Raw genomic sequence first — 27,223 nt, 5'->3', positions numbered from 1 at the left:
CTAGTAAACTATTTTCCTTTAAACAAATAGAGCCTAAGTCAAAATCAAGTTTGGTCTTTCCAAACTACCCTTTGATCATAGCAGAAATATAATTGGTCTTTTTATTTTTTTGGTAAAGAGAAATATAATTGGTCTTTCGGGACCACATACTTCATAAATAATTACCAATTTTCATCTATGCATGACCACCTAATTATGCGCACGTGCATCCCCTTCAACCTTTTTTTTCTTTTCACTAAATCTACATTAACCCTGGTTAACTATATATCCTAAAATAAATTTCTGTAATTTTTTCTTCTATTTATTCTTTTTTTTGTTTTTAATTCTTTCTCTCCACCTTCTTTCTTTGATTTCCTGTTATAAGCTCCTTTCTTTCCTTCACCATAGGCAAACTTCACCATCGACACCACCTACAATATCACGACTGCTCATCTTTCATCCGACACCAGCGAGCTTTGACGAGTGGAAGATTGCCACCTGCCAATGGAGGTGACAAACAGAAGAAGTTCTTCTTCCTAAAATAGCCTAGCTACTGAAGGTGACGGAGACTGGCAAGTGGAGGCGACGGACTACCACCACCAACCACAGCCATGGAAACTGATAACGTAGATTCAGGTGAACAATTCTCTCCTGAGGTTCTGGGTTTTATGCAGCTTGCTATAGATCAGGTAATGCCTGGCACAGCCGAATTGTATTAAGTTAATGGAACACTTGGGCTGAAATGTGAACGATTCGTTTGGTGCTATAATTGCGCGGGAATGTGAAGAATGTATAGTTGACTTTTGAACGAGAGACATTGAATAAGTGTTTCTTCATAAGTGTTGTCTGTGGATGCTTCATAGTGAATCCATTGGTAATCGACGCTACACGCTGCAAAATCAGCAACAATTTCTAGAAGGTATAGCTTTTATTTCTTCGTTTCTGTAGGTGGCAATTTATTGAAAGAAGTAGGTGAAGTCTAGGTTCAAAGGAAAAACAAATGCGGGAGAGTGAAACAAAGGGAAGTAGGGTGTACATGGGTTGCTTCAGCCCCTTTCTCAGGTGAAAAACTGAGCCAATCCAGGTGCTGTAGGTTGGGAGAGAGAGAGAGAGAGAGAGAGAGAGAGAGAGAGAGAGAGAGAGAGGGAGAGGGAGGGTGCTTTTGAGGTGTCTAGGAAATGTGGATGTGTAGTATGTGCCTATCATAAAGATGTGCAATGGGTGATAGGTTTGCCAGGACAATTGAATTATGAGAAACTTTGACCACTGGGATAGGACTCTATCCTCGAGTTTCATTAGGCACTTGAAGAGGCAAAACCATAGAGGAATGAAGAAGGTGCAATGAGACGGCAAGCCACAGGGTGCTTTTGAGGTGTCTAGGAAATGTGGATGTGTAGTATGTGCCTATCATAAAGATGTGCAGTGGGTGATAGGTTTTCCCGGACAATTGAATTATGAGAAACTTTGACCGCTGGGATAGGACTCTGTCGCCAAGTTTCATGAGGTGCTTGAAGAGGCAAAACCATAGAGGAATGAAGAAGGTGCAATTCGGCAAGCCATAGGGTGCTTTTGAGGTGTCTAGGAAATGTGGATGTGTAGTATGTGCCTATCATAAAGATGTGCAGTGGGTGATAGGTTTGCTAGGACAATTGAATTATGAGAAACTTTGACCACTAGGATAAGACTCTGTCGCCAAGTTTCATGAGGCGCTTGAAGAGGCAAAACCATAGAGGAATGAAGAAGGTGCAATGAGATGGCAAGCCACAGGGAGAGGTTGCTTGACAGTCGAGTCCTTTTGCCACTTGCAAACTTTGGCACCTAGGGAGAATTGAAAACGAAATTTACTTGGAGCGTGAGCATAATATGAACATCGGTTGTGCCCATGGATAACTGGTTAGGTTTTTTCTTTGGCCTTGTGGCCTGTGGATATGTAAAAGAAAAAAAGAAAAACAGAGTTTACATAAGTTATTCAGTAGAATAGAGACAAAATCACAAAAGCTGATTGCCAATTATGATTTCTGAGGGCTTCACAACGGTTTTATGGATCTCTCTTTCTCGTCATGTGCCTTAATATTTGTAAAGGAAAATGACCCAGAAGCTAAAACTCAAGGAAGCTTCTTGAATGTTTGAGTGAAACCTCATTAATGGAAAGAAAAGCTTCTAAGGTACCCATGATAGGACACACTAGAATCAACAACATGTAGTTTCTCAAATTTGTTCTTGTTTTAGCTGTACTGTTGTTAGAGCCATATCATTTTAACCGTTAAGTGGGATTTGCATCTGTATTACTGGATGAGTATGGGGTGATAATCATTGCTTGGAAGTTAGTGACCAGTATACAGGACCTGCAAGACCTTGATCATATAAGTATGGGACATGCATTTGTTCCATTAGTAACTGTATATTGATACTGAAATATTACTACTGCTGACAACGTGATGTTGATTTCCTCTTGAATTTGGCTTTATGCATGCATGAAAGAATTTCTGACTCTTATTCTTATAATTTTTCTCCTAACAAGTAACAAGACCTATTTGCTTTTCTTGTATAAGGCAAAGCTTGCTTTGGACAGCCTTGAAGCTCCAGTTGGGTAAGATACTGATTGTCTGTAACTAGGTGCATTTCATATATGTTACTTCATTTTCTAATTAATATGATTAGTATTTCCATCTTATTAGTGAATGATTTCAGATTGGACTCTTTGATTGAACAGCTGTGTGATTATTGAGGATGGGAACGGTATTGCGGCAGGAAGAAACCGGACTAACAAGACATGGAATGTATGTTTATCATTGCTTCTCCACCCCCTTCTATAAATTTTGGCCGATTGCACTTTGTTATTGTTCCGAATTAATACCCTCGAATCATCCACTTGTAGTTTATTGTTGATCATTTCATGTTTCTCCGTTAATATGTATTTATTAGATAATAAAATAATAAATCTGATCAAATCTGTTTAAAAGTGAAATTATCCATGCATTATTAGGCTGTAAGGGGCTTTATTCCCATTGCTCTTCATAAAATATGGCTACGGTTAACAATAACAACAATCTTGCGTTATTATGCACAATGTTTTACGTTTTTTGTTTACCATTGTGCTCTGTCTGGAACCATATTTTTATCTGCTTTTGTGAAGTTCCTAAAATTGTTCTCTTTGGCTGTATTTAGCTAGACTTTTGGTTTACTTAAATGGTCTAAAAATGCATTGTGACCATTGTATTGCCTTTTAAGTTGTAAGAACCTGCTACTTGGGCACAGTTCTTCATACAATGACCATTTACACAACTAGTTTAAGCCTGATTTCTGGTAGGGATCATCTCTTATCTAGGGTCTGTTTAGTAACATTTATGTTTCTCTGTTTTTCTATTATTTTGTTTCTCGGAATAGAAAAAAGAACAGAAATCCATTTAGTAACGTTAGTTAGTTTTTTTGTTCCCCGGAACAGAAAATTGTTCTTGGAATAGATTTAGAACAGAAATAAGAAGTAAAAAAAATCTACTTTTCTGTTTCTGGAATAAAAAAAAAACAATAGAGAAGCAAGATCAGCTCTTCATTTTTCAAAAGATATTCACATACTAAACCCTAAAACCCCAAATCCTAAACCTTAACCGTCAAACCTTAAACGTTAACCCTCAAACCCTAAACCCCAAAATCCTAAACCTTAACCCTAAACCCCAAAACCTTAAACCTCAATACCCAAACCCTAAAACCCATAACACTAAAATGAAAAACCCGAAACCCTAAACTCACCCCAAACCACAAAACCCAAATCCCTAAAACCGTAAATCCAAACCCTAAACCCTAAAATCCCAAACTCAAAACCCGAAACACTAAACCCCGAAACTCCAAACCTAAAATCCTAAAACCTAAACCCTAAAATCGTAATTCCAAACCGTAAATCCTAAAACGTTAAACCACAAAACCCGGAACCCTAAACCATAAACTATAAACCCTAAACTCTATACCCTAAATCCAAATCCCAATACCCAAAACCTGAATCCCTAAAACCATAAATACTAAACCACTAAACCCCAAACCCTAGAATCCGAAACGCTAAACCTAAAACCCCAAACCCGAAACTCTAAAACCTAAACCATAAAATCCAAAATCTAAAACCCAGAACCCCAAACCCTAAACCTCAAAACCGAAATCCTAAAACCTTAACCCCTAACCCCAAATCCTAAAATCCTACACCTTAAACTGCAATTTCCTCGACAACCACTCGATATTTGATTTGTCTATGAGGAGTAATTTTCTTTATAATTGTATTAAGGTTATCCAATTCTATATCATAATATATTATTATTCTATTTCTAGTCCAATTTTATCCAAATATGAATTGTTAAGTGCCCTAAACAGCAATTTCCTCAACCATCTCCCGGTATTTGCTTTGTCTATAAGGAGTAATTTTCTTTATGATTGTATTAAGGTCAGCCAATCCTATATCATAATATATTCTTATTCTATTTCTAGTCCAATTTTATCCAAACATGAATTGTTAAGTCTCCGCCGACAATTTCATAATTAAATGAAAAAATTGGGAGTAAAAATATTTAGTGTCCTGCCAAATGCATTTCTGTTCTTTTTCTACTCCGGGAATAGAAATTTTGTACAGTTACTAAACGCATTTTTTTGCTCAGAAACTCTTCTAGGGAATAGAAATAGAAAAAACTATTTCTGAACAGAAATTATTTTTAGGAACAGAAATGTTACTAAACAAACCCCTAATAGTCTATTTCTATAATCATTTATAGTCATGAGATGAGGTGACAATACATTGCTCTCATGACTATAAATGATTTTATGGATAGCAATGAATAGTTGATGTGAAAAATATTTGGCCCTTTTAGTATCTTGTGGAGATTAATAAAAAAACAAAGGCACCTTGCTACAGAGGTATATTAAAAAAATACTATTAAAAAAGGTGGAGGTGGCTCATCCAATAAGAAGCCTCTTTTTCCTAGTGAGATTCTCAGCAACTTCAAGTGAGTAAAACTTGTTGACTTCATGTAGTATATGCCTTGATCAATCTTATATATACTCTTAATCAGTTAACTTGAAGGAGAAATATTTCTCATGACAAAGCTCCTAGGGTTGATATGCTTGCTTCGTTTTTCCCCTTGTGCTCTCATGGGCAACGAGACATGCAGAGATGGAAGCTCTTGATGTTCTTCTTCTATAGTGGCAGAGGACTGGATTTTCGGCTGCAGAAGTTGCAGAGAAGTTTTCAGCATGCTCCCTTTATGTGACATGTGAACCATGCATAATGTGTGCAGTAGCATTATCGATCATTGGTACATCCGTTGATCCTACTGAAATAAAACCGAACTTTCCTAAAATTTGTTTATTTATGATTAGATGACTCTCTCCCGTTTAGATTTAAAGGAAGTATATTATGGCTGTGCAAATGAAACATTTGGAGGCTATGGGTCAATAATGTCGTTGCATTCAAGTAGCTCTGAGGCACACATTAGGTCAGTTCATGAACTTGCTTTTGCTGCTGGTTTTGTATTTACATAGCTTTACTTTGAAATTGTGACATATAACAATTGACAACTAAAGCTTACTGGAGGTTTATGATTCATTATGTTGATGACTGATGGATGTGGGTTCGTAGTGATTCTGCATGTTGTTGCCACGTCAGATATTGCAACACATAACCACGAAAATAAATGGAGGTTTATGGAACTAATTTTCCATCTTTTCTGTTCTTTCCTCAGTCTAAATGGAAGAAAATGGTGTCTCTGGAAGCATTAAGAGGTCAAGTTTATATTTATTCTTTCTTTTCCTGCTTTGTTTCCTTTTTCTTAAATTCTCGGTGACTTGTTAGACATTTCGGTATTCTTTGTTTGCCCTAAAAAGTTTATAGTTCTGGGAAGTGCCACAAGTTAAGCTAACATTAGTTTCTTTTTTCCTTTTCCCTCTCCCCTGTTTCTTCATCTCTTCTTCCTACATGAGAGCATGTGCCTGCTAAACTATGGTGTATGGCTTGTGTTTCCAGTATGATATTTCAACTGTCTGACGTTGTTATGAGCTAACATTTCATGTTTCCTACGCTTGTTCAGAACTAATCAATTTTTTGCTCTGACTTTGTTGAAATAAAAGTTAAAACGTAGTGAAACAGGATCTGTTTCATTGTGATTTGAGCAGTACATGAAGTTGCTAATCTAGATTACGGACATTATTTTTCTGTTCAAATTGTTAGTTTTGAAAGAACAAGCTCAAGTACTGGGGGAAGAAGCAAGAGATGTACCAAGGATGCATCTAAGCAAAAAGTTCAGGGAAAAAAAAACCATGAAAACTCAATACTTTTAGAGCTTGAAATTTACAGTTATGTTTCGATTCATAATCTGATTATGTGTCAAAAGCATTCTGGGATGCATCTGCCTGATTTATGAATGTTTCTAACTTTTTTCTTGTTATTCTTGCAGTATTGGGAATTCTGGATCAAAGGGTTTCAAATGCTGTGGAGGTATAATGGCATCAGAAGCCAATTCTCTTCTACAAGATTTTTATGAACGAGGAAAACCTAATGGTATAAATGGCAATCAACCATTTTAATCAGTTGTATTGTCTGTTCGAAAGAATGTTATTATAATGCAGTTTGCACCTATTTACATTAGATAACCTAAGGGAAATGGTAGTTTGTTTTCAATGGGCCCATGGTTAAATACTTTCTAAGAGGCTTTTATGAGCATAATAGAGAAATTCTACCTGTGAACCAAAGTTTTCTTCATCAATCAATGAAGTTGAGATTGTGCCTGCTAGCAACGTCTCTCTGAAAGACCCTTCTAGAAAAATTTATCTTTTAGAGCCTAATACGACGGTCTTCCTAGCACTAATCCCCTTCCATATTGATTAAGAAGAATTCAGGAAGCCTCTTTTTATTTCTACTTTTCAATCAATTCTCTCAACCAGCTAGAGAAAGAACATTTCATATGTTGCTTCCTCTAGACTCAGTATACCTAGCCGGATTGCCATTTGAAAAATGGGATGTCATGTCCTTGGTTAAGGAAAAAGATGAAGTGCAGTATCTTAATAGTTGATAATCCATTGGTTAGACTCGTTAGAGAGAAATATCTTCTTCCTTGATCCCTGTCGTGAATTACTAATTATATATGGTTCTTGGTCGAGCAATTGTCCAGTTTGTGCTCTTCAGTTGCAAATATTTCAAGAGACTGATCGGACCAGAACCTTTTCATTCCTCTGAGATAATTAGTACGCTTTGGAAACTCATTACATACAGAAAAGATGGTCTTTAATAATTGACCTTTGCAATGATAAAATCAATTTGGGTCATGTTTCTTCTTTGTTTTGTTGAACCTTGTTACATGAAATATCATTTCTCTTCTCCTTTTTTCCCCTCCTTTTCAATTCATTCTCTGTTTATGACATTGTGGAATCTATGATTTGTTTATATATATGTATGCTGAATCCTAATCTTTGATTTTCAGCTCCAAAGCCTCACAGGTCACGGGTTACTCAGGCTTCTCATTAGATCTACGTGCATTGATTCTTCCTGTTGAGTCTTCTTATGCCTTTGCACAACTAGGTAAGACCTTTGAACTTATGATTCCTTGCTTTTCTGAACATAATGTACATCATGTATACTATTTTGAAGCACCTCTGCTGCATATTGAACGATGATCAGTTACTTGTGCATATAATAAATGGGCTGCATGCTGTGACCTTTCTGTAGTGTAGCTGTTAACAATGGAATGGCATGGATTAGGGCGCTGTGGCAATGTCTCTTGCTGTGGCAGTATGATATGATGCTCATGCGACGATTGAGTATACCTACAGCTATAAATTCTCTTGTATGGTAATATTTAATCACGAGGCAATATAAAGGTCTTCAAAATGAAGTTAGACAACATCCTTGCTCTTCATTCCTGATTCTTGGTTTATTCTAATCATAATGGTCATTATTCTTCAACTTTCCTGTCTCCTTTACCAAGCTGGTGATGGCTTGTGTTACGACAGCAAAATTTTCGGTTTCCATTAATGGCAAATTGCATGGCTACTTTGGGAGCTCTAGGGGGATTCGCCAAGGAGACCCTCTATCGCCTTACCTTTTTATTCTGGTTATGGAGATCTTCTCGGGCATTCTAAAGGCTAAAACTGATATGCCGGATTTCCACTGGTTTTGGCGATGCAAAAAGACCCGGTTATCGCACCTCTTCTTTGCGGATGATGTACTGCTGTTCGCAGAAGGTCACTTGAGGTCAGTTCAACTGATAAATGAATCTCTCCTCTTGTTCTCTGATTGGTCTGGATTAAAACCGAATAAGGCGAAGAGCAACATCTTCATCACGGGAGGGACTCAGGCGTTGCATGACCAGTTAATTCAATGCCTCGGGTTTCAGCAGGGTACATTGCCATTTCGTTATCTTGGTGTGCCTATTATCTCAACCAGACTGCGTAAGGTGGACTGTAAAGCCTTGATTGATTCTATCACGGCTCGTGCCCGTTCTTGGTCCCAACGCTTTCTTTCCTTTGCTGGTCGCCTACGACTTATAAAGTCGGTCTTGCATTCCATTCAAGTATCTTTGGGCCACCATCTTTTCTTTACCCAAATCGATTGCATAGTATTGAGGCGTTTCTGCGGCAATTCCTATGGAAAGGTCCCGACCTTGGAGTTGGTGGAGCTAAAGTAGTGTGGAAGGCTGTTTGCTTACCCAAAGAGGAAGGCGGCCTAGGCATCCGGAGACTTGTTGAATACAACAATGCTATGACTTTAAAGCACATTTGGCTTCTCTTTACCGACAAAGAATCCTTGTGGTGTAAGTGGATACACTCCACCTTTTTAAAGAAGGCAAATTTTTGGCTTGTGCCCAAACCTACCTTCTGTTCTTGGACATGGAAGAAAATCCTTGATATGCGGTTATCTGCTCAAGCTATGTTCCGATGGAAGATTGGAAATGGGCACTCTGTATCCTTCTGGTTTGACTGGTGGCACAGCAGGGGCCCGCTATACTTGCTTTTTAGTAATGCGGAGATCTATCAATCGCGCATTCCTCGGGATGCTACAGTGCGATCTTTCTACGAAGGTTCTTGGCAACCTTCTAACACCCTTGCCACTATTATGGGTTGGATGGATCCCCTTCCGTCTATTGTGGATAGCTTGTTGGACAGCTTCGGTTGGACACCTCATCCTTCTAATTCCTTTTCTGTTACTCTTGCTTTGAATCATATCCGAAGGAAATGGCATCCAACCCCCTGGCATTCCTTCATTTGGGATCGGCACATAGCTCCTCGTCATGCTTTTCTCCTTTGGTTAATATCCCTTAACCGGCTACCTACCCAGGTATTCTTGTTACAAAATCGCAGGATTGCCGATGCTCTCTGTGCCTTTTGTGGATCTACACCAGACTCAATCAACCATCTCTTCTTTGAATGCACTTCTACCAGTAGATTGGCTTCTCTTTGGGCGACAAATTGCAGGCTACCTTGGCGCAATCGTCCCTGGCAAGAACATATCCTCTAGGCTATGAAAGTTTGCGGAGGATCTTCGTTTGCCCACCGCATTTCTAGATTTTCCTTTGGTGCTCTATGTCACATTATTTGGACCGAAAGGAACAACGCTATCTTCAGGAACAAAAGCGTTTTCATCCCTGGTATGCGTAAGCATCTCTTCAAAGTCATGAAGGACAAAGCTATTTCCATGGGGACAGTTGAGGATACTTATAGGAACCGCATTGTCCAGAGAAAGTGGGACCTTCCTCCTTCTATCTTTGATTAATGACGATTATGGCTGATCTGGTGCCTTTTGGAGGGGATTCCGGAGTTGTGGGCTTCACCTCCATGGTTCGGTTTGGCCCGGCTTATTGTGGTGGTTTTGGTTTCCGGCGCCTTTTGTCTTGCTTGGGTAGTCTTGCTCTCGCTGTTCCGGGGCCCTCTTCAGAGATTGCCGGAGTTTTTGGCGTCGCCCATCCAATCTAGGGCTGGATTGGTTATCTTTGTCTTCTTATTTCTTTTTCCATGTTCTTAGCCGTCCTTCGGCTTGTTATATAGTTCCTGCTGGACCCTCTTGACCTTGTATGGACATTACTATGTCCTAATATGGTCATGAGCTGGTTTGGGCTTAGGTTGTACTTTGTGATTTGGAAAGTTATACATATTCTTACCTTACCAAAAAAAAATGGTCATTATTCTTATTCTTGTCAGTTAATCTCTTAATTTGACTAAACCTAAAGTCAAACTTGCAGTTCACGGTAATTCCCATTCTTGAGGTGAACTCATCGCAAAATAACTTACGAACTAATAGTTTTGTGATCCTTTGTATACTACATGTAAAGTGCAAATCTGGATGCGACATCGTTGGTGCATACTCTAGCATAATAAGATTTTATGCTGTTTGTTTTGTGATGTCAGAAACAGTTAATGGTGATTATTGTCTCAAAATCATAAAAAGTTGTATAATCATAGTGTTGTTCAAATAGCCCTTTAAGTATAGAGATTCGTGTGAACGTTATTGACGATAAAGTATCTACAAATGATTCAGTGCGCTTTGACCGACAATGCATTTTCGTTTACTGCTTTTTCGATCACAGAATTTCATCAAGGGACCTAAGAAAGGAAGCGTGATGCATGTCCGGATCAGTTTTTGCCTTGATGTTTATGTGTTTTCTAAGGATTGCAGCTGTGATCACAAGTACATTTCATGCTTTAACATGATTATCAGATTGTAAGATAATTTATGGCATAACCCTGTGTAGGCATCAGCTTTCTGATGCTCATTTTTGTTATCAAAATATTCTATAATCCAACCTGATTTTTTTATGAGCTTTCGAAGTTTGAGGCAATTCTAGGCGTGCTCTTGATGTGTTTGAGCTTCATAATTCTGGTCTATATCATGTGTGATCCCTAACGGTCTGCAACCTAATGGGCCAGTGCCCAGACATAGGCCCAACAGTACCGGGCTGTGCCGTGCGCCGCTAATACCATATCCTCTTTATTGTATACGTCATATGAAGAAACAAGGCTCCAATCCTAGGCAAACAAACCTCTTCCAATCAACCTTGGCCCCATGAGTATTTTCTGACCTTCCTTTACACAAATGCTGGGCATTTCATACCAACTTTCTTGGCTTAACAAAATTTTGACAATTATAGTTTATCAAGTTGTAAAATGCGACAAACTTGATCAATTGCGGTCTACCTGCATAAATGAAGTGTTTTTACAGTCCATGCCGTCGTTCCATTTGGAATCTTCCTGATCAAAGACCTACATCGTTTGTCACTTAGTCTACCAGGGGTAAGAGAAAGATCCTAAACCTTGACAGACAAATTTCCACATTTAAAGCCACTCAATTGAAGCAACTTAGCACAGTATCGATCCTCATATCCAACCAAAAATAATTGTATTTTATTAGAATTCAATTTCAATCTGGAGAACCTTTGGAATATATGGAGTACATTGAAGATTAATCAAGTCCCTGACCTAGGTACTGAAGGTTTCTAATTGACCACAATAAGCTATTGGCGACTCTTGTATAGGATTTTCGTAGGTTTAATTAGTTGAAATGAATTTCCTGACATCGCGCAATGTAAAGGTTCAGGAGAACTCGTGATGATTGAGAACCGTTGGTCCCTTAACTCGACGTTACCTCTAAATCCGTCTCCCGACCGTTCAGGAAGTCGTGACAGCCCTCCAAGCCACCATTCAAACTAAGAGAGAAACAAGGAGTAGTAACACAAGGTTTAATCCACATTACAATTTATTGAAATTTTAGTGAAATAATACAAGCAAGCAAGCAAAATTTCCCAATTTACCGAAACAAGTGCCTATGTTATATCAGCCTTGATCATCCAGTAATTGTAAAAGCTCACGAGATAATGTCCCAAATCTCAGATGCGAAACCTACACCCAAGTCTCCAAGCGCTTCTTTAAACGTGCGAGTCATGCAACTAGTGACAGTCCCGCGGTCTCTGGACACCTTAAGAACGAAAAGCCAGATGAAACTCGGGAGGTTCTGGACATATTTCAATATCTAGATGTTCATTCGTTCACAAAGATGATCATGGGTTGCCAGCGAACTGGCTGCCTTGACGATGCCCTGAAACTGTTCTACGAAATACCCGTGAGAGATGCAATTTGCAGGAACACAATGATCAAAGGCTGCTTAGACTGCGGGGACTTGATGATGGCGGAAGAGCTTTTTGATGAAATGCCCGAACCAAGTGTTGTTTCATGGACGACAATGATAGATGGGTTCTTTCGATTTGGACAAGTTGAACAGGTAGAGAGATTTTTCAAACAGATGCTCATAAGGGATCTTGCTGCATGGAATGCGATGCTTCATGGGTATTGTGAGAATGCGAGGGTTGATGATGCTGTGAAATTGTTTGAGCAAATGCCTTCTCGAAATGTGATTCCATGGACTCCAAGGACTAGCGGGCGTGACCAAAATGGTAAGAGTGAAGAGGCTTTAATCCTTTTTGAGAGAATGTTCGAGTCTGGTGTTGTTCCCAATTCGAGTAACTTGACATGTGCATTGAGTGCCTGTGCAAATGCATCATCTTTTCCTCTTGGTGTGCAGATTCATGGTCATGTTTTCAAGTCAGGATTCTGCCTTAGTCGATTTGTATGTGCTTCTGTCATCACGTTCTATGCTAATTGCAAGCGCATTGAGAAAGCAACCCAAGTCTTCAATGAAGCAGTTTATAGGAATGTGGTCATATGCACGGCTCTTCTAACTGGTTATGGCTCGAATGGTAGGCATGAAGATGGCCTGGAGGTGTTCAGTGACATGATGAGAACAAGTGTTCTTCCTAATCAATCTTCTTCTCTAAGTTCTTTAAACTCTTGCTGTAGTTTTAGAGTCTCTAGATCGAGGTAAGGAGGTCCATGCGTCAGCTGTAAAGCCGAAATTGGAAAGTGATGTTTTTGTTGGCAATTCTCTTGTAGTCAGGTATAATAAGTGTGGAGGCATTGATGATGCTGTTGTAGTGTTCAAAAGACTCGGGGAGAAGGACATTGTCACCTGGAATGTCGTTGTTTGCGGGTTTGCACAACATGCTTGAGGGATGTGGGCTATGGAGTTGTTTAGCCAAATGATTCGCAGACTGGTACAACCAGATGAGATCACACTCACGGGACTACTTTCTTCCTGTAGTCATTCTGGGATGTTACAAAAGGGGAGGTGCTTGTTCAGATACTTTAGTTAGAACACTTCCAGTGAATTGAAGCATGAGCATTATGCATGCATGGTGGATGTGCTAGGATGATGTGGGAAGCTAGAGGAAGCAGAGGATATTGTAAGAACATGCCCTTTAAAACTAACTCCATAGTGTGGCTTGCTTGGCTTAGTTCTTGCAGGATGCATTCTAACCTAGATTTGACAGAAAGAGCTGCAAACTATATTCTTGACCCAAAACCACATTGTAGTGCTGCTTATGTTTTACTGTCCAACTTCTATGCTTTTGCTAATAGGTGGGGTGATGTCTCGAGATTAAGAGTGACTATGAGGGATCAATGGATTGTGAAGCAACCAGGTAGCAGTTGGGTTACTATAAAGGGGCAAAAGCATTTATTTCTTTCTAGGGATAAATCTCACCGTTTGAGTGAGAACATATATTGGAAGCCGGATTGGTTGAAACTGAAGTTGAAGGAATCGGGTAACGTTCCAAATAAGAGGTTCTCTCTCCATGACATGGAAGACGAACAGAAGGAAGGGTCATTATTACTATCAAGGGTAGTACAATAACTGTAATGAAGAATCTTTGCATTTGTGGGGAATGACATTTTGCAATTAAACTTACTGCAAAGATTGTTGATCGTGAGATGGTTGTGAGAGATTCCAGCCGCATTCATTGCTTTAGGAGTGGCATTTGCTCTTGCGGGGATTATTGGTAGCGAGGGCATGAGGTTATTTCTCCTGTCATGAACCTGTAAGCATCCTGAGTTTGCTCGTTGTGTTAAGCATTGATGAGAGTGGAGCTGCTCTATGAGCACTATACAATATTGGCTTACTTTAATTGTTGACATAATAGATAATGCATCCATGTGGAATCCATGGCTTTTTTATCAGCTTTGGTTTAGTCTAGGAGGCTAAGGGAATTCAAACATTTCTTAGCTGTATGTGTTGGGCATGTGGAAAGTTGGAGACTTGGGAGGAAATCTTGCTTTGGATGACATTGCCATCCATTGGCTCCATGCAGGGATTTCTGTTGAGAGGTGAGTATTTATCACTTGGTTTATGGCTTTGAAGCCACCAGAAAAAAAGAAACTATTTAGACATAAGATATCCCTTCTGCAGAATTAAATTAAGGGAGAAAACTTAGAGCCTTGGAAATAGCTACTTTCCATCTCTCTCTAGGAAAGAGAGAGAGAGAGAGAAATTGGGGCATTTAGAGAGAAGGAAGTACCACTTGGTAAAAGAAAAGAAACCCACCCAAACAAAAGAAAGGTTCCTGCCCTGCCTCCTCTTTTTTGATTCCTTTTTTTGAAAACTCCCATTAACTCTTCTCCTCAACACCTCTATTACATTCTTAGAGCCCATCTGTCTCCTCATTAGGTCAATGAGATATAACAAAAGCTTCTTAATCTCTGGATGAAATTTAACTTCACCTAAAGTTCTCTCACAATTTTGCTGGATCTCTTCAACAAATCGACAGTACCAAGTGGGGCTAGTTTACTTGTGGTGCCAAAATTAGTACTCTCATGGTTTTTTGTCTTGTTCAAGTTGAGCAGATGTTTGGATAGAAACTAGTAGTCATAAAAGCACAATAAAATCTCAATGGTCTAGCACAATTGATCAGTTATCGACACTCACTTATGTGTTGGATGAGAAGTAGAAACTTTTTATTTTAATAGTGATTAGTCAACTCGTCATTTTGCTTTTCCTATGGATTATTTTGTGTTATGTGTGGTTGAAGTCCATAACTCTGGTGCCATCTATTTTCTTAAGTCTTGCGAATATGTGGCTGGGGCACCCAATTGCCTGAGTCTTCCTTGTAACATTTTGAATTCGACCCACTTTCGTGATCAATGAAATGGATATGTATTCCTCATTTCGTTTTAGTGAGTCTCGCCCGGAACTGATTATTCTCGGGATATTGACCAATAGGGAATGGCTAACTAGGAAAAACGGTACGTGGACCCAAGAACTCGACCGTGAATCGAGCTCCGATTTCGAGGAACGACGAGGGAATATTTTGGGCCAATGTGGGCCGATCCAAGGAGGGTGACGGATTTGGCTTGGCCAACGACGTACGATTGGATCACGGGTGATTCCACACGACCGAGAGTACGCGTGGCAAACAATCCCAAACTTATTCCGAACGATCGCAACCCCCGGAACTAGCGATAAATCCTCGCGTTCTCTTGAGAATCGAGACCGTCACGACTCGAGTTTTCTAAGTCGATACGCATAACCCCTAAACAGCCGCCCGTTAGTGAGAGACGCTAAAATCGCATTTGAGCGAAATTAATCGTGGAATTGAATCCGGACTTAAGTGTCGAATTTCACGGACGTACGTGACTATTTTTGCAAGGACGACGTCGTATTAGTGTGGTCAGTCATATTTGGGATCGGTATGGTCGAAAAATGAAACTTTAGACCGGAAGTGGAAAATTACCGATTTGCCCCTGGACCCCTAAGTGTTAATTCCGAATTTTTGGGGTTTAATTTAGACTAATCAGCCCCTATTATTGCCAAAAATCAAGGACTAAATTGCCCCTAGATATTTTTGCAAGAGATGATCCTAACCATTGAATTGAGGACAAGATGGACATTTTTGGTGGGTTTGGTCAACCACCCCACTCACCATTTTCTTCAAAACTCCCTCTCAATCTCTCTCTCCTCTCACTCTCACCATCTTCCTCAGGCCACTCCTTCCCCTCTCGCCACTCTCTCCATTTCCTTCCCTCTCGACCGCACGAAGGAGACGCCGGAACAGCCCGCCGCCGCCCGCCGGTGCCGCACGCCGCTCACCACAGCCCGTCCGCCACCATCTTGCCTCATCACCGCCCCCATTCGACCGACTCTCTCTCTCTCTCTCTCTCTTCCTTCTCATTTCGGCACCATCACCATCACCGTCGCCCCCTTGCCGTGTGAGCTAACCGAGAGTCGCCCACCGTCCGCCGCCGTGAGGACTGCCGGAGCGCCACCACTGAACCGGCTTGAGCCAGCCACCGTGCAGCCCATTCCTCCTCCTTGTTCAGCCATATTTGGAGCTTAAGACCTAATGAGTACAAACCCTAAACCCTAATTAGGATTATGTACACTTTAGACAAGTTTTAGGGGTAATTAGGGTATTTTAGGGGTTGATTAAGTGGCCATTGATTAGGGCTGACTTTGTGGCTATTTTGGTGGTTTAGTGTGATGATTTAAATGCGATTTGGTGGCCTAGAATGGGCTGGTTGTTGGCTGATCATTATGGACTTAGTTTGGACAATTATGTGGATTAAAATGGGTGCAATGTGCGGGCTGAGTAGTGGCTGATTGTGTGGTGATTTAATGGCCTAATGTGATGATTTGGAGGTGGATTAGCAGCCTAGAGTGGACTGTTTAAGGGCTGATCATGACGGGCCGAATTGGGCCAGGTGTGATTAATTTGCGATTTAATTGTGAGTCGCCGAGTGTGCCTTGATTTGCTTATGTGGTGGCCGAATTATGCATGAATTGAGATCAATTATGAGATGCCATGTTGTTTGCTTGATGTGACTGAGAATCGAGATGCTTGGCGGGTTATGAATGTGCATATCGAGCATTGGCATAACATATGCATTATGCGAGTGTGCACGAATGGCATGAGCATGTGATCACCTAAATCGCCCTGATGCGTTTTACGCGGGGTTCAGTTAATAACTGGTGGATGTGTACGTGAAATCACATAAAACCCCGATGCGTTTTACGCGGGACGATGCCTGGACTACCGGAAGATGGCCAACCTGATGCGTTTTACGCGGGTTATGTCATGAGCCTGATGCGTTTTACGCGGGCCGGAGATCGATTGATGAGTAAAAGACCTGATGTGTTTTACGCGGGTCGGACCTGATGCGTTTTACGCGGGTCGGTGAATAAATGGAAAATTGGCAAGTGTGCAAGTGTGCAAAAGTGCATCGATGAGACATGAGCATGAGTATGAGCATGAGCATGTGCATGACATGCGTCGTGGCCAAGTGATATTGCGTATGTGTCATGGCTGGGTTCTGTACTATTATTATTAGTCTTACGTGCCTAACCTGCAGGGTCAAGAATATATTTGATTGGGCCGGGGGCCTAAGTCGTTCGATTGTTGCATTGTGTGTTTGGTTTATACTTGTCCGGAGGTGCATGTTAGCCTAGTTTAGGTTTAGGGGGCCTACTCGCTGAGATTTATTCTCATTGCTGTTTAAACCTCACTTTTCAGACCCCCGACCTTGAGATGGCAGAAGCACCGCTTCGTTTTGGGATCCCGTATCGCATAGAGCGATCGGTGACGGAGTACCTCGTAGGGAACGGGGAGACTTATGTTAGGTATTACAATATAGTTTGGGTCGATGAGGGCGGGTCACCGTTCCGAGCCCATCCTTATCTCGCTTGGTGTTTTCGGGACCAGTTCGACACCCATGGACCCCTTAGGACCTTTGATGTCCCGTTCGATGCGTTAGGCCGGTCGGATCCGCAGGCTATTGATGGAGAGATCGTGAGCCCCGCTATCACGTCCGAGGAGGATTCTGACCCTCAGCCAGTCGTCATCGGGATGGATACCGAGTCCGAGGGAGAGGAGCCAATGGAATGGGAGTCTGACATCGAGCCGGCGCCGGAGCCTATGGAGCAAGAGCTTGAGCCGGAGGATGATTCCGGGGTGGAGTCAGTGGATGCCGAGTCCGAGCCGGATTCGATGGATTCTGAGTCCGAGTTGTCTGACGATTCGTCCGAGTCCTCAGGATCCGATCCGGACTGGTTGCCCTAGGGTTTAGTTTTGACCATAGTTAGGTAGGACTGACACTTTTTTATAGGTGCCCTCTCTAGGTTTAGTACTCTGACCGCCCGAGCCACCTACCCCTTTTTGACGTTAGTGGCTGCTGACCCGTTTTGGTGTTTTGTAGATCTCTGTTATAATGAATATTGTAAATCCCTGTTATTAAGGCAAGTTGTATTTATTGTGTTTATTGCTATCCCTGGGTCATATTGTTTTATATTGTTCGGGTGTTATGTTGCTTCCGCATGTGCATTGTTCTCTGTGTTGGGTTTTGGGTCGGCGACGTGTCCTGGGACGTTACACTGAATCGACCTCAGTAGGGTTGTCGCGTGCCGTGGGGTTCGGGGCGTGACATTCCTGACCACATTGGAGAACAATCTTGTTCATGTTGAAGACGAATTTCACAATACCTCTGCCAGTAATATTCTAGCACTAACTTGTAGGATTCCTTTTTTCTATGGATGAAAGTTGGATCTTTGAGTGAATTTTAATTCATAGTCCTGACGATGCATACTTGAACTTAGTTTGCTTGTTGTAGGTTTCAGGTTGTGCTTACCACATTTAACACTTTCCACAAATGGAAGTTACACTGGGCGTTACATTTGAAGCTGTGTGTGCATTAAGAGAAAAGATTATCATTTTTTGTTAGACTATTGATGTTCTTTGGCCTCCTTAAACTTGCACATTATGTCAAAATGGGGAGTTGTCTCCCAAAATGTATGCATAAACTATGACAACTTTGCTTCTTCTGCTTTACTAGGTACACGAAATGCTAACACTCCTTGCCCTTGAGTTACTTTTCATCTTGCTGTTATGTTTAGAAAGTGTGAATTCATTATGGTCTTATTTGAAGCACTAGTTTTGTTTCGAGGTTAGAGGTATAAACTTTGAAAAACTTACTCTTTTAACATCTGGTCTGGAATGTTGTAATTCTTTGACTATTAGAAAGTACTGTTTTCATATGTAGGGTAAAACAGAGTTCCGTCATTTGTTTACATGTGAATATGATTGACATCCAAGAGGCCTAGACTTGTCATTCTTTAGAGTCGTGTCACGCTGTGATCAAATTCACAATAAAACTTTCTTAATATTCATACCTGCTAGCTTGTATTAGATGTTTATAACATAGCATACAGGTATGGCTGGGATGTCTTTCTTCACTCCCACATGACCCAAAAATTACAATTGTTACTCTTTCAATGAAGTCTTCACAAAATAGCCATATAGATATATATCATGTCTTTTGCAGTGTTGAAATGTTAAAAGAGTTTTCACTAGAGAGTTATATAAGCTTCCGGGGTAGCTGGGCTTTTGTTCTCGTGCCCCTAAGTTATAAAAATAATGAAATAGGGCTAGACCAATTATATACTTAGTTGTACGTATCAATTATATATCTTTTGAGTGGTCATGTGTTAAATTATTATCGACAGTTTGGAGAAAAGGAAAAAAAAAAGAAAAAACGACTATTTGGAAGTTGGGATTGCCATTTCGAGGAAGCCATAAATTTTTTCTATTAGTGAGCATATGATAAAAGCTAACCTAATGACATGAAATACTTCATTTTCCAAAAGAAAAACGAAGACTACATAGACAAAAGCCTCGAATCCGGTACATTAATTGAAAACACTTTTGTTGACCACTCAAGAGCATCAACTATTTAACAATAAATTTGATATAAAAACAAAGAAACTTGTGTAAAATAAGATAATCTGAATATTGCCGTGATATCCGTTCTCCAGAGAAAATAAGTTGATGGGTTCACACCTATTAGATATAGCGGTCCACACTTAAGAACCATTTCTAAAGTTCTAATTTTATTAATAGATCTAATATTGTTCTTTGCTGAAATATTTGATCGTGCGTATGATGATATGTCTTTTGAGGTAGACATGGCCACGAACCGAAATTGCTGGTTCCGGTTCGTGGCCATGTATGAACCGGAATCGGCAGTTCCGGGCCGGTTTCGGTTTTGGCCCGGTTCGAAACCAGCCGATAAAAATTAAAAAAATAAATTATGAAATAAAAAAATAATGAATTATCAAATTATGAAATAATGAATTATTCAATATAAAATGTAACCAAAATGTATATTGTAATCAAATTTGAAGAAGAGAAAGAATGAATTTTTTTTTTGAATCGGGCCTGGAACCGTTGGTTCCAAAATTGTTGGAACCGAAACCGGGCTCGTAGGCCACTGGCCGGTTCCGGTTCCGAACCGCGAGCACGATCAACGGGCCGATCCCGGGTTTGACCCGGGCCGGTTCCAGACCAAAACTGGCCCGTGGCCATGTCTATTTTGAGGGGTCACGTGTTTAATTACGATTTAGCAAAGAAGAAACAACTACTCGGAGGTCGTGGATGTGATTTCGAGGAAGCCAGCAAAAGTTCTTTGTCAGTTTACGCAATAATTGAGTCCACTCGGACCAGTAGTGACCTATACTATTCTCTGCCTTCGTCGGCCATTTGGCTTGTTGACTGGTCAAATTTGTCGATAATTTACCAATAAATACAATATCAAACAAACAAACTCGTCAATCAATCAGCCAATCGGAATAACCCTGTGATATGTGGTCTTCAGAAAAAATAAGTCCACGTGTTCACACCTATTAGATATCTTGGTCCATCCAGAAGCACCATCATTTTCCAAATTTCTAATATTCTTTTTTGTTGACCCTGCCCTAAAAAAGTCATGCGCCTCTGTCCTTTAGGATAAGAATAAATCAACAAGAAGATCGAATGGTGAACGGACTACCTAAAAACACTCTGCCAAATCTTAAGCTAATACTCGTTGCAGATTATTGAACTCCATCATCTAATGGCTTCTTCATCGAAATGTGAAAGGATTTACCATGTTTTCTTAAGTTTCAGAGGCAAGGACGTGCGGAACAACTTTCTCGGTCATCTCTACAGAGCTCTTGACCAAAAAGGAATCTACACTTATGTTGATAGCGAGGAGCTCAGGAAAGGAGAGCAAATAGTGCCGGTGCTTATGAAGGCAATCGAGGAATCACAGATCGCGATAATCATTTTCTCTGAGGATTACGCTTCCTCATGGTGGTGTTTGGAAGAGGTGGCGAGAATCATGGAGTGCAAGAAAGAAATAGATCTCATGGTCTTTCCCTGGTTTTACAAAGTGGAACCTAGAGAAGTGAGAACACCAAGAGAGAGGTACGGAAAAGCTATGATTAAGCATGAGTCCAAGTTCGGGAAGTATTTGAAGGAAGTGAAGAAATGGGAGAAAGCTCTTTCCGATGCTAGTAACTTGTCTGGGTGGCATTTGAAAGATGGGTAAGTAGAGTGGAGTTCATATTTTGTGTAAGAAACTAATTTTTACAAGTAATTATAGAGATTGTTTGTAAATAGTCTGCACACACATGATTGTAAGTATATGCATAGATGCTTCATCTTATGGTTTCTGAAAATTCTTTAGTAGCTTGAGTTAAAGTGAGTAATCTCATATAAGAGTTGGTAAATTTAAGATTTAGTTAAAAAAGAAAAATAAAATTTGGCAAAATTGAAGAAAATTTTATAATTAAAAGAAATTTAAACTTGGCAAGTTTCTCAAACGAGAATTGATGACCCAAAATTAGTTGGTAACTTAATTGTAGAGAAGTTGGTAAGTCACTCTAATTAAGATCGGCAATTTCTAAAATTAGTTAGTAAATAACTCAAATGAGAGTTGGTAACTCAATAAAAAAGATGGTCAATTAAAAGAACATAAGTCGCTCAAGTGAGAGTTGGTAACCCAAAACTAGCAGGTAATTATTTAATATAACGAATGTTTATAAGTCACTCTAAGTTATGTTGGTAATTTCATATAATAGTAAGTTCGAGGCCATAAGTTATGCAAATCAATTTTGGTAAGTTACTACGAAAAATTAGTTATTTACTAATTATAAAAAAGATTGGTGATTTCATAAAATCATTGATAAGGTACTAACAAGTTATGGGAAAGGAAAGGTTACCGATCATTTTTTACCAACAATTTTATGAATACTTACAAACACTTATTGAAATTCACTATCATAAAAAGAAAACTTTTTTTAGGCATGAAACAATAGAATTCTGCCTTTGGCTTTTGCTAAGCCTTGTTTCATTCGGGTAAGGTCCGAGTCATAAACTCGTTACCGGTGGCATTTTGAGTTTGAAAAATCACATGTAGCTAACCATAGAATAGACACGTGACTTTTTCCCGTAAAAAAATTTGACAACAGGACTTCATTGCCCGAAAGTTTTACTGACTTATTGGAACAATATAAAATGTTAAAACTTGATCAATCAATGGACAAAATGTTAAGTATTTGTTACTACACCTATCCCTTTTCTTTGGAAGGTAAGAGAAAGTTCGCCAACACTTGATACAGGATAATTAGTGTGCACAGGCCATGTAAGGCAATGGCATCGTGCTTCGGTGTATTTTGATAGTTTTCAAATCAAAATCTCAACCATCGTTCAAAGTCCTGAATAACTTTATTTGATTAAGCGTATAAATAAATTACATATTACAGTTCAACAAAAAAAATAACCAAATCGTCATGTATAAATCAAAAGAACATGAATCACTTGGATGACTAAAAGTTGAACCCTGAACTTGTTTCGATTGTTGTGGAGCTCTTTTGAGTTCTAATTCGACTTGGTAGGAATACATTTTGTTTTGGCTGTGGTTATGTAAAAATGTGATGCACTGCTTTTGTCATATTGGCTAGTAATTGCTTGTTATTTGCTTATTCAAATTGCTAAAACGATGCCACAACTTCTTCTTTTTTTTTTTCAGAGATGAGTCAGAGCTTATACAAAGAATTGTGATGGAAATCTCCACTCACCTAGACCGAACACTTTTGCATGTTGCTACACATCCGGTTGGGATAGATTCCCGAGTGGTTAAGTTAAAATCGATGTTAAACCTTGAGTCTGATGATGATATTCTCATGGTGGGATTGTGGGGACAAGGAGGCATAGGAAAGACGACTTTAGCCAAAGCCATTTATAATGATATTTTCAATCAATTTGGGAATTCATGTTTTTTGGCAAATGTTCGAAAAGTTTCAAAAGATTGCAAGGATTTAGTAACTTTGCAAGAAAAATTACTATTTGAGATATTAGCACTGAAAGAAAGATTAGTAGTGTCCAATGTTGACAGAGGTATTAATCTAATACAAGAAAGACTTTGTCACAAAAAAGTTCTCCTTATCCTTGATGATGTGGATGACTTCCGCCAGTTACATGCTTCAGTAGGAGAAGGTAAGTGGCTTCATAATGGGAGTAGGATCAATTGTTACTACAAGAGATAGCCATTTGTTAACTTATCTCGGGATAGATCAATATCATGTGTACGAAATTAGAGAACTGGATGACAGTGAAGCTCGTGAGCTATTTAGTAAGCATGCTTTTCTGACACACCAAAACTTTAAAATCAGGACAGATCTAGTGGATAGTGCTCTAAATCATGCTAAAGGCCTTCCTTTAGCACTTGAGGTGCTAGGTTCCTTCTTACGCGGTAGAAGAGAATATGAATGGAAAAGTGCACTGGATGAAATTTCTACGGCTCCTAAAAAAGGCATCAATGATGTGCTCAAAATAAGTTATGGTGGACTAGAGCCAAAAGTGAAAGAGATCTTTCTCCACATTACCTGCTTCTTTAAGGGTTGGGATACTGAGTATGTAAAGAAAGTTCTCTACAGTTGCGATCTTAAGGCAGTAATAGGATTACAAATTCTCATGGAGAGGTCCTTGATAAGAATTGAGTCCAAGAACATACAATTGCATGACTTGATTCAATTGATGGGCATGGATATTGTGAACCAAGAAAGCGATGATCTCGGGAAACGCAGCAGACTATGGCTGTATGATGATGTTGTCGATGTTCTGTCAAGTGACATGGTGAGACTTGCATATATGATCAAATTCTGCTCCTTATCTATTTTACTCTAATTACTGAACTTGCATAACCCAAATAGTCTTCTTTATACAGGAATATTGTGTTGTAAAAGCCATAGTGGTGGAGCTACTTGAGCCGACAGAAATATGTATTGGTCCTGATGATTTTACAAAAATGAGAAGGTTGAGATTGCTCATTTTGCGAAATGTGCATAATTCTTTCCAAGATCCTATATGTCTTCCTAATGAGCTAAGATGGTTTCGATGGGATGGATGTGCTCCTCAGATTCCCAAATTTTCCTCTGGTCGAAAGAAATTAGTGGGACTTGATATAAGCAATTGCGGTATCACAGTAGTGCCAAATCAATTTAAGGTGAGCATTTACCTACATTAGCCCTTTTGAATTTAATATATGAAATTTGTATTTTCTTTCCAATGTTTTTCAAAGTTGGTTTCATTGTCTTTGAGAAACTTAAACAAATTTTAAATTTTATTGATTTTTGGGAAATTCTTTTGTGATAAAACATATATTCTTGACCTTCATCTATTATATATAGTTAGAGCTGGAATCCGATAAAGTGTTCACTCTTGTGCTCACCACGTGACACTTCATTTTGCTTCTATGGTTGTCACATGACTTGACACGTTGCATCGTTTTGTTACGTGACCCACAACCACACTCACCATGTGGCACTTTCCTATGCTACTATGATTGTCACATGGCATGACATGTGGTATAGTTTTGTCACATGCCGCACATTCGCATATTCGCCACGTGACCCTTCACTTAGATTTTGGGATTGCCAATTGCATGATATGCGGCACCATTTTATCCCAAACTAATTTTCATCTACAAATAGAGAGTAGATTTGGGTGAGGAGTACCGGTACGAGATGTTTTATTAAACGAAAATTAGATTTTGATAAATGTGTCATAATCGTACCAGTGTAGGATTTTCGTAAGACGAAAATTAATATGGGGTAAATATGCATGTCGATTTGGGATTTTTAATGATACTTATTCTAATCTTTTCTATTAATTGTTACCCCAATTTTACTTTTGAACTTTTTTTATATGGTGTGTCTATATATTATTCAATTCTTTCAAATAATATCTAAAATGTCAAATGATAAGAGTTAACTCTGAGTTACTAAAATGTACATAAATATGTAAGTATGTATGTATAATTACTGGTAAAGTTTCTAAGTGTTTGGTAATTTCTCAACACGATATTTAATACTCACAAAATCAGTTTATAGTAACTTTGAATGAAAAGTTAATTAATAAGTTAAGAAATTCACTCAGAAACCTGAATAGTAGGTTCCGTGTTGTCTGATCTACCGAAGCTCCTTGCTTCCATCCACATGAAGAGTGTTGTAGCCTAAGGATATGTAATAAGGACATATTCAGTGTTCACCCGGTCAATATAGATTATATAACAATTGAGGATATGTAATTGTGACGTGTTCTTTCCTCTGAGAAACCCAATCTCCCCCATGTGTTGTGTAGTCAATTTTATAACCCTCAATCAAGCTAAGCCCCTACAAATAAATTATGATATTATTAATGATCAACATATAAAACCATGGACAATGTGAATGATATCCGATATTAAATTACCATCATTTCACGAGTTTGACTTCCCCGTCTACGTACAACAGTAGCATTGGCCTATTTGTGGACTTCACAACATATCACCTCTACATTAAATAAACAAATTGCTCAAAATTTACGATTGACGGCCTAAAATATAATAATCTCTTGAAAGACCAACACCTGATATGCCTCAATAGCAACCTATTCTCAAACGGGAATTCCACGGTTTAAATGTAAGGAAGCAACATCATCATACAAACACCCCTTTTATCCCTTTCAGAATATTTATCAAAGCTGGTTTCGCTGTTCTTGCAGGGCTTCCAAAATTTGAAGTACATGAATTTCAGTTACTACGACTCGTTGGTTCGCATGCCTGACCTCTCGTTTACTCCAAATCTCGAGGAATTGTATATGCATAATTGCAAAAGCATGGTAGAAGCCCATGAGTCCATTGCATATCATGACAAGTTACAGGTGTTGGATTTAAGGGAGTGCCTTGAACTTAGTGTTTTTGCAAATGAGCTGAAGTCAAAAAATCTCCGACGTCTCCATCTTGAAAAATGCACAAAATTTGAAAGGTTCTCTGATATTCCACATAAACTCAAAGGCTTGGAAGAGCTTTATTTACAAACAACCGCTATTAAAGGACTTCCTACATCAATAGAAAATCTTATCTCTTTGAACCAAATGTACATATATAATTGCAAGAACCTGGAACATGTTCCATCTAGCATTTATAAGTTACAAAACCTTACGCACTTGGAAGTTAGCTCTTGCACCAATTTAATTGGGTTTCCAAAGTATGAGGACTCAGTTGATCTGTGCATGAAGACCGTACTTCCAAAGTTACGCAGTTTAGACCTCTCAAGATGTAATTTGTCCAAAGTAGAGTTTCTTGAGAATCTTTCCTGTTTTCCTGTCTTGGAAGGGTTATATCTGCAGAGGAACAATTTTACTAGTCTTCCTACATCCATCGCTAAGCGTGATCATTTGTGCCACCTGAATGTTAGAGAATGCCATCAATTACAAGAGATTCCCGAGCTTCCACCACTTTTGAATTCTTTTCAGGCAGATGATTGCGAATCTCTGCAAAAATTTGGAGATTTAACTTCATTTCACCATCTTGTCCGTAGAAAGTTGACCATGGCTAATACTTCCCCACTTGACCAAGTTAAACTCTCTCTCTCTCTCTCTCTCTCTCTCTCTCTCTCTCTCTCTCTCTCTCTCTCTCTCTCTCTCTCTCTCATAAGTCGATGTGGAGTATGTGCTAGATCCAGTGTGTGCTTGTCTATTGCAATAGCAGAAAATGCAATTGGAGGCTTAAGAAAAGCAAACGAATATAAAGTGAGGTCAAACTGTTTATATCAATGCGCATTCTTGCAAGAGAAATTATCAAAATAATGTAAAAGTTTTTTCTTTATATCAATGTGATATCCCATAGTTTTTTGAGTACCTAACTAATCTCCACTAGATGAGATGTAGTCCCACCTCTGGCTGAACCCACTAACATGGGGTAATTACTGAGGACATGTAGGTTTATGTTATTGGGAGTATCACAGAGAAAATGCGCCAATGTGGTGATTTGAACTCTAGCATTGATAAAGGAGGATAAAAATGTTTACTACTTGTGAAACCTCTTAGGGTTATAGACATATCGATACAGTAATGGAAAGTTGGATAGAATAATGTGCTAGGGCTATATCATGTGTCGCACAATCACTGGCTCTATTTTCCTCCATCAACCTATATTTCGTTAAAGGAAATATGAAAGGGTGTTAGTTAAATGTTCTCTAGGACTAGAACTTGAAAAATTCATTTCTGTAGTTATACACGAACTTTGTCGTTTACTATTTTTTTTT

At 39.3% G+C, this 27,223-nt stretch overlaps 2 protein-coding genes and 2 pseudogenes across 2 annotated transcripts; all 4 read left to right on the top strand.

Moving 5' to 3' along the window:
• Positions 1-245: 245 nt before the first annotated feature.
• On the top strand, positions 246-10,754 carry LOC115668111 (tRNA-specific adenosine deaminase TAD2-like; annotated as a pseudogene).
• On the top strand, positions 7,944-13,692 carry LOC130139170 (pentatricopeptide repeat-containing protein At1g25360-like). Its single transcript, XM_056315598.1, has 3 exons — positions 7,944-8,349; positions 8,604-9,105; positions 11,833-13,692. Exons 1-3 carry the CDS (start codon positions 7,944-7,946, stop codon positions 12,818-12,820), a joined length of 1,896 nt encoding a protein of 631 aa, XP_056171573.1. The 3' UTR covers positions 12,821-13,692.
• A 6,877-nt stretch (positions 13,693-20,569) lies between these two features.
• LOC115666848 (toll/interleukin-1 receptor-like protein) lies at positions 20,570-23,141 on the top strand (annotated as a pseudogene).
• A 6-nt stretch (positions 23,142-23,147) lies between these two features.
• LOC130139157 (TMV resistance protein N-like) lies at positions 23,148-26,367 on the top strand. The gene is made up of 4 exons (XM_056315585.1): positions 23,148-23,771; positions 23,863-24,141; positions 25,680-26,198; positions 26,293-26,367. The coding sequence occupies exons 1-4, from the start codon at positions 23,148-23,150 to the stop codon at positions 26,365-26,367; spliced, it is 1,497 nt and encodes a 498-aa protein (XP_056171560.1).
• The last annotated feature ends 856 nt before the right edge of the window (positions 26,368-27,223 follow it).

Source organism: Syzygium oleosum, unplaced genomic scaffold (genome assembly GCF_021117445.2).
Source record: "Syzygium oleosum isolate NSW1041296 unplaced genomic scaffold, Sole_v2.1 Sole_v2.01, whole genome shotgun sequence".
NCBI classification, from domain to species: domain Eukaryota; kingdom Viridiplantae; phylum Streptophyta; class Magnoliopsida; order Myrtales; family Myrtaceae; genus Syzygium; species Syzygium oleosum.
Note: the sequence above shows the minus strand (reverse complement) of the source record. Positions and strands in the feature narration are given on the sequence as shown.

Bases quoted from the DNA above. Each gene is read 5' to 3' on its own strand.
- LOC130139170 (XM_056315598.1), top strand. From the start codon at position 7,944: ATGGCTTGTGTTACGACAGCAAAATTTTCGGTTTCCATTAATGGCAAA. The intron at 8,350-8,603 runs GTACATTGCCAT...TCCTATGGAAAG, and splicing joins ATGCCTCGGGTTTCAGCAGG to GTCCCGACCTTGGAGTTGGT. The intron at 9,106-11,832 runs GTTGGACAGCTT...CCCAAATCTCAG, and splicing joins CCGTCTATTGTGGATAGCTT to ATGCGAAACCTACACCCAAG.
- LOC130139157 (XM_056315585.1), top strand. From the start codon at position 23,148: ATGGGAGTAGGATCAATTGTTACTACAAGAGATAGCCATTTGTTAACT. The intron at 24,142-25,679 runs GTGAGCATTTAC...CTGTTCTTGCAG, and splicing joins TAGTGCCAAATCAATTTAAG to GGCTTCCAAAATTTGAAGTA. The intron at 26,199-26,292 runs GTACTTCCAAAG...CTGTCTTGGAAG, and splicing joins TTGATCTGTGCATGAAGACC to GGTTATATCTGCAGAGGAAC.